Below are 6,658 nucleotides of genomic sequence, written 5' to 3' on the forward strand. Positions count from 1 at the left end.
GGGCAGCAGTGCCACGGTGCTGGGCGCAGCCCCGGCCAGCTCGTTGAGGCAGTTGCTCTCGATGGTCGGGTCGTTGAGGCTGTCGGCGGGGGCCAGCGCCTCCGTGGGGAGGTGGTGCTGCTGCTGCTGGGCCTGCGCCTCCTGGAGCTGCTGCTGCTGCACCAGGGCGGCCAGCTCCTGCTGCGTCAGCACGATGGGGATGGTGGTAGCCTGGCCCTCCTGGCCCTCGGCCGACAGATGGCTCAGCTCCGCCTGCGTCACAGCGGCCGCCGCCTCCGACGTGTCCATGGGCTCCCCGGTGCCTGCTCCAGGTGGAGACGACTTCTACTTAGGAGGAGCGGCAGGTGGGAGAGCCCAGCCCCGGCTGCCCATGGTCACCGCCCTCCCGGGGCTAGGGGCAGCCCTGGTGGGTGCCGGCCCTCGGAGCCTGTCTCTCACACCTCGTCTCCGGCCCACCTCTACCCTGCCCTCCCCCGCCCGAGAAAGCCCGCTTCCTTCCTGGGCGCCCGAGTCAGCCTGCCCTCCCCGTCAAGTCTGCGGCGTGCTGCCCTGGCGGGAGACAAGCCTCCTCTTCCCAGGCTGTCACCCGGGCCCGCCAGCCAGGGCTGCCAACAGGGAGGCTCCAGAACCCCGGTTCCTCACTTCCTCCCGAGGAGTCCGTCTTCCCCTAGGGGCTCCCACCTACCCTGAACCAAAGACAGTGGGGTGAGCCACCTACCATGACCCCAGCACCTACCCATGACGGCCTGCTGTGCGGCCTGGAGCACGGCCTGGATGGCCAGGGCCTGGGCTTCCTCTGTGGCCGCGGCCTGGGCGGCCGCTTCAGCAGCAGCAGTCACCGCCAGCTCCTCGGGGGTGAGCCCCGTTACCATGAGGGTGGTGGTGCCCGCCTGGGCCTCGGCCATCAGCTCTTGGGGAAGTGACAACTGGTCTACTTCGGACTGTGTGGGCGGTGGCGGCTGGACCACCACAGTGGCTACCACAGCTGAGCTGGCAGGCTCCTGGCCTGAAGACGGGTCCCCTGTACTGCTCAGATCCACGGCGGCCTGGAGCTCGGGGGCCTGGGAGGCTGACAGGACCTCGGCGGACTCCCCCATCAGGGGTGTGGAGGCAGGCTGCAGGAGCTGCCGTGGCGGAAGCTGCTGGCGAGGCCCTGGCGAGGCCTGGAGCTCCTCTGGGGGCTGCAGGATGTCAACAGCAGAGAAGGGCATGTCAGAAGTTTCTGTGTTGGCTATGGTCACTGTTATCGTGGCCGGGATGGGGACTTCGGTGGTCAGAGCCCCTGGGGTAGTCTCGGTCACTGATGAGATCTTCTAGAAAGGGAGAGAAGCCCCTGTCAGAGGGAAGGAGTGGGAGGCCAGAACCAGGCAGACCTTCATCTTTCCCTGTGGGCCAGGATTTGCATTCCCCAGGGGCCGCCACGACCCCATCTGATGAGCAGGGGCAGTAGGTCACTGAGCAGTGGGGGGCGTGGCAAGAGGAGTAGAGACCCGCGACCTGCCGGCCAATTTTACCCCATCCTCACAGAGGTCTCGCGGCCTCGCCAAAGGGGCCCTCAAGACTCCCGCTGTGCCACTCTTACAGGCGACAGCCGAGTAACAAGCCATAGGAAACAGCTACAGAAAGAAAAGCGCCCACGAGACACCCACCAAGCCTGGGGGCCTGCTGCGCCCTGCCCTGTCAGGCACGAGGCTGCCCTTCTATGGTCTGGAAAAGGAACCAGGAGTGGCGCGCGCCTGGAGCGAGAGCGACACCTGGTGTCCAGTCCTGGAACAGCGCAGGCCTGAAGTGCGGCGGGCAGCAGGGAGGCAGACAGAGAGGGAGGCCCTCCGGGGGCTCTTACCGGCACCGAAGGGCCCGGGACCGGTGTGGACTGTGTCACAGTGGTCACGGCCCGTGTCAGCGTGGAGGACACCGTTGTCGTGATAGGACTGGAACCAGGGATGTTCACGCCGTCGCCCTGGGTGCTCTCCACCTCTCCCTGGTCGCTGGCAGGCGGCGGGGGGTCTGCGGGGGGCAAGCGGAGAGCGGGATGACAGGCCCCCCTCCAGCAGGGTTTCCACCCAGCTCTGCCAGCAGGGGACACCATCGCCCAGAGGACCCGCCCAGGCTAGTAAACCGAGCTCCGAGGAATCAAACCGAAGGCCTCTTGCTGGGGCCCACTGGGCCCCGGGGAGCACGGGTGCCAGGCTGGCCGCCTCCACCTACCTTGGTTGGAACTCATGTTGGAGGTGACGGTGGTGGCCGTGTGCGTGGTGCCTGTCTCGTGGGTCTCACAGGGTGGGTTGGAGCACACCCTCTGCGTCGGGAAAGGAGCCAGCAATGAAGCTCCAGCCTGGGGGGTAACTGCAGGCAGTGCCGCCCCCTCCAAGCCGGACTCCAGGGTTCTGTGGGAGGGCGCGGCGTCAGGGAGCAGGGCGCCCATGCTGACTGACATGGTGGTACCGGTGGAAGCCGTCTGGTGCGTCTCACAGGGGCGGCCAGCAGGGGGCTGCTGCCCACCCTCTGGCTGGCCCGCACCCCCGGTGGACGTGGCGGTGGTGGGCGTAGGGGTGGTGCCCGTCTCGTGGGTCTCGCACGGGGGGTTGGAGCAGACCTGCGTCACGGTGGCCGAGGAGCACAGCAGTGCCTCCAGGGCCTTCGCAGTCACAGCGGCGCCAGGCGAGCTCTCGTACCCAAGCGCGGGCATCCCCTGCACCTCACTGGGTTCGCCGGCACCCACGGTAGAGCGGGCCGTGGTGGCGGTGTACGTTGTGTGGGCGTGATGCGCCTCCGGCTGGCGCCCCACGGATACCAGCGGGCCCAGGCCAGCTAGGGGGCTACCCTCACCACCAGGCCTGACTTGGGTGCTCAGAGGGCCCAACTGCACGAGCGTGGCGCCACGGCCACCAGCCTCCAGGGCCAGGCTTGGTCTGAAGAGCGGGCCAGCTGAGCACGGGGCCCCGGTGGCCATCACAGTCATGGTGGTGCTGGTCGCGCCGGTCTGGCGGGTTTGGCACGAGGGCTTGACAGAGCCCTGGGCTCCCTCTGACGCCCCGACAGCCATGCCGCCCCGGACCACAGCGGGCACGGTGCTTGCCACACAGGTGTACCGGATGTCTCGCCGCTGCCCGGCTCCGATGCCCGACATGGCGGTGGTGGCCGTGCTAGTGGTGCCCGTCTCGTGGGTCTCGCACGGCGGGTTGGAGCAGCCGTGCTGCCCAGCCATGTTGGAGGTGGCGGTGGTGGCCGTGCTAGTGGTGCCCGTCTCGTGGGTCTCGCACGGCGGGTTGGAGCAGCCGTGCTGCCCAGCCATGTTGGAGGTGGCGGTGGTGGCCGTGCTAGTGGTGCCCGTCTCGTGGGTCTCGCACGGCGGGTTGGAGCAGCCGTGCTGCCCAGCCATGTTGGAGGTGGCGGTGGTGGCCGTGTTGGTGGTGCCCGTGTCGTGGGTCTCGCATGGCGGGTTGGAACAGACGCGAACCACACTGCCGTTCTGCTGGCCCACTGTGGAGCTCACGAGAGAAGCAGCTGCCTCTTGTCTGTCGCAGACAAACTGCACCTGGGTGGGCTGCGGGTGTCCCCCGAGATTAGCCACGACGGTGGTGGTGGCTGTGTTGGTGGTGCCCGTCTCGTGGGTCTCGCAGGGCGGGTTGGAGCACACCAGTGTCACAGTGCCGGGCTGCACGTCACCCTGGCCTGAGTCAGCGATGGTGACCGTGGCCGTGGGCTGTTCTGTAGTAGGCGAGGCCAGAATGGACACGGGGAGGTCGTGCACAGGCTGGGCCTCGACCCCGCTGGGCGCTGTGATCAGAGTCACCTGGGTAGGCTGGGAGACAGGCTGGGGGAGAGGCCAGATGGGGAATTAGTGCGGCATCCCCCACGCTGGCTGGGACACCGGCTTGGCTCCTAAAGCAACAAAGCTGGCAAATCCAGGACCTGCTCACCCTCTGACCCCAGGACACTGACTCTCTCAGGAACCAAGGAAGAGGTACTGCATCACCTCAAGGGCCACAGGGACTGGGAAGGGGCTGGGCAGGGGCGAGGCCTGGGCTGGGAACCCTGCTGACCCCAAGCTGTACTAAGGCCAGCCACAGACGCTTCATCACATTTCACCAGGAATTCAGCTCACAACGTACGAAGAGAAAGATGCCATACGCACCCCAAAATGAATTGTCGTACCCTGTACAGTATCACGAAAGAAAAAGCCTAACGCTCAAAAACTGAAAACGGCTGAAACATATCATCTCAGCACGACACGCCTGAATCAGACTGTGACTAAGAATTGCAATTACGTGGCTACAGGGAAACCGTCCTACGGGTGCCACACACGGGAGGGAAAAAAAAGGACCCAGGTGCACATGGCAGCAGAAGGAAGCCTGGAGAGGACGGCCCCAACGTGGAGACCGGAACCCTCAGGCTGGGCCCACGCTTCCACGTGCTCTCCCGGCTGCCCTACCTGCATGGTGATGGTGGGGGTGGTGAGCCCACCGGCCGCCGTCAGCGTGGTCTGCGCCGCCGACACGGTGATGGCAGTGGGGTTGATCACTTGGCTCGAGAGGGTGGCGATGGTGCCCAAGGTGGTGATGGGTGTGGCCAGGGAGGCACTGGTGCTGTGGCCCCCGGCCCCGGCGAGGCTGGTGGACACGGTGCCTGTCACGGTGCCTAGGGTCGTGACACCTGAAGGCAGAGAGGGAGGAGGGGGTGGCATGTGGGAGGAAGCCCGCTGTTGGCGCCGCCTTCCCGGCAGCTTTTCTCTCTGGGCAGGCGGGGCCGGGGCGCACCCCGACTCTGCCCCACTCCCCCCGCGGCCTACACACCTGTTGTGCCCTTCACGACCAACGTGGTGACAGCCGGCTTGACAGCGGAGACGGTAACGGGGGTGACCAGGCGGACGCCGCCCATGGGCACGGTGCGGAGAATGGTGCCCGGCTGGCCGGGGGCTCCCTTCAGCACCACCTGGGATGTCAGAGGAAAGCAGCCTCACATCATATGCGGGCTGGCCAGACCCTGCGCTGGCCCTCCCAGGCCCCACGGGAAGACCCACGTGGCCTGCTGTGCTCCCGTACTGGACCCTGGGGTGAGGAGAGGGCCAGGCACGCCGCACCTGGGTCACTCCTTGCTGCCCGTGGCCAGTGGCGATTTTGGGAACAGCAGTGATGATTTTGGCGGGGGCTCCAGTTCCCGAAGTCATAACCTTGGTGGTGATAATGGTGATGGGGGACTTGATGCCGGGACTGCTGGTCACACCTGGAGGAGAGGGGGGCAACCTGGCTTCAGGCTGGGCCACGAGGGACGGCGCCGGCCTCCCACCCGGGCCTGCTGCTGGGTCCCGTTTCTCTTGGGCCCCCTTTCAAGCAGTTACTCCTGCTGCCCCTTGATTAAAACAAAGAAGTACCAACTGTAGCCGTAACCCCTGCTACCTCCCGACATATCTTAAGGAAGAGGCAGGGAGAGGGTGGAAAAGAGGGGAAAACCAGAATGGAAACACGTCGCAGCCCGCCCTCCATCTGCCTGCCTTTTCCCTCCTGACATGGTCCCTCACCAGCACGCTGGAGGAGGCCCCTACCCGTGGCGCCCGCCTGCGTGATGATGGCCGACATGGGGATGGTCTTGATGATAGTGGTCGTGCCGGGCTTGGTGGTGCTGGGAGACACGCTGCTGATGCCCAGGATGGTGGGCTTAGTCCCTGCCCCGCTGGCCTGCGTGGTAGTGATGATGGTGGTGGGCTTCCCATCTGCTGATGTCACCAGCTTCAGGATAGTCCCAGCTGGCAGGGGCCCTTTGGTCTGTAAGGGGAAAACACGTGAAGAGGGGGTGAGGTGAACCGGCATCATTGTCAAGATGGGAAATGTTTGTTTTTTTTTAAATTTTAATTGAAACACAGCTGATCTACAATGTTGTGTTAGTTTCAGGTGTACAGCTAAGTGATTCAGTTATACCCATATATATCTATTCATCCTCTTTTAGAAGAATGGCAAGTTTAACAGTGCCTCTGGTCTGGCTAGTCTCCACTGGCAGTCTAAGCAGCTCAGAACATTCTGAAGACCGAGGGTGACAGGACCAAGCAGTAGGACCTTCTGTGCCATCTGTGCTCATGGGATCATGTCTAGGCAGGGATGCAAGTTCTAACCCCAGGCCAGCGCCCACTCTTGCTTGTGTCACAGTCTGGAGCCCACGAGCTCACCTGGATGATCTGAGTCACCGGGCCTGTAGACGCCTGGCCGGTGACTGCAGAAGTCTGAACTGGTTTGGTCTGGACCACTGACATCACTTTGCCCAGATTAGAAATCTGAAAAGGAAGACATAGAGCACAAAGAGTGATCCAGAGACCAGTCAAGGGCACGGCCTGGGCTGGGCTCTCCTGGCACCCATCACTCACCAGAGCACTGCCTCCTGGGACAGAGATGGGGCTCTTCACCAGGGTGATGGTCTTGGTGACCCCACCCACCACTGTGGTCACCACCTGTGCTTGCTGGGCCACTGTCACAGTCCCCGACTTGTGTACTGTGATGATGGGGCGGGTGGACGTGTTGGCGGCAGAGGAGACAGACGTCCCCACCTGGGCGGCTGCAGTCTTCAGCATGCGAGTGGCTGGGTTGCTCACCTGGAGGGAGCAGAGAAGAGTGGTGGGCGGGGCAGAGAGCACACCAGCCTCTACCTGGAATGGCTGGGGGGGGGG

General features: G+C 64.5%; 1 protein-coding gene across 1 annotated transcript in view; it reads right to left on the reverse strand.

Moving 5' to 3' along the window:
* Positions 1–6,658, reverse strand: part of HCFC1 (host cell factor C1) — a 22,334-nt gene that overhangs the window by 3,363 nt on the left and 12,313 nt on the right. The window contains exons 11-21 of the mRNA XM_007456670.1: positions 6,359–6,583; positions 6,164–6,268; positions 5,546–5,765; positions 5,084–5,226; positions 4,797–4,935; positions 4,436–4,656; positions 3,383–3,817; positions 2,209–3,208; positions 1,844–2,007; positions 737–1,313; positions 2–305 (exon numbers count right to left, since the gene is read on the reverse strand). Coding sequence (XP_007456732.1) covers positions 2–305; positions 737–1,313; positions 1,844–2,007; positions 2,209–3,208; positions 3,383–3,817; positions 4,436–4,656; positions 4,797–4,935; positions 5,084–5,226; positions 5,546–5,765; positions 6,164–6,268; positions 6,359–6,583 — 3,533 coding nt within the window. The remainder of the gene's footprint in view (position 1; positions 306–736; positions 1,314–1,843; positions 2,008–2,208; positions 3,209–3,382; positions 3,818–4,435; positions 4,657–4,796; positions 4,936–5,083; positions 5,227–5,545; positions 5,766–6,163; positions 6,269–6,358; positions 6,584–6,658) is intronic.

Source organism: Lipotes vexillifer, unplaced genomic scaffold (genome assembly GCF_000442215.2).
Source record: "Lipotes vexillifer unplaced genomic scaffold, Lipotes_vexillifer_v1.1 scaffold899, whole genome shotgun sequence".
In the NCBI taxonomy this organism is placed as follows: domain Eukaryota; kingdom Metazoa; phylum Chordata; class Mammalia; order Artiodactyla; family Lipotidae; genus Lipotes; species Lipotes vexillifer.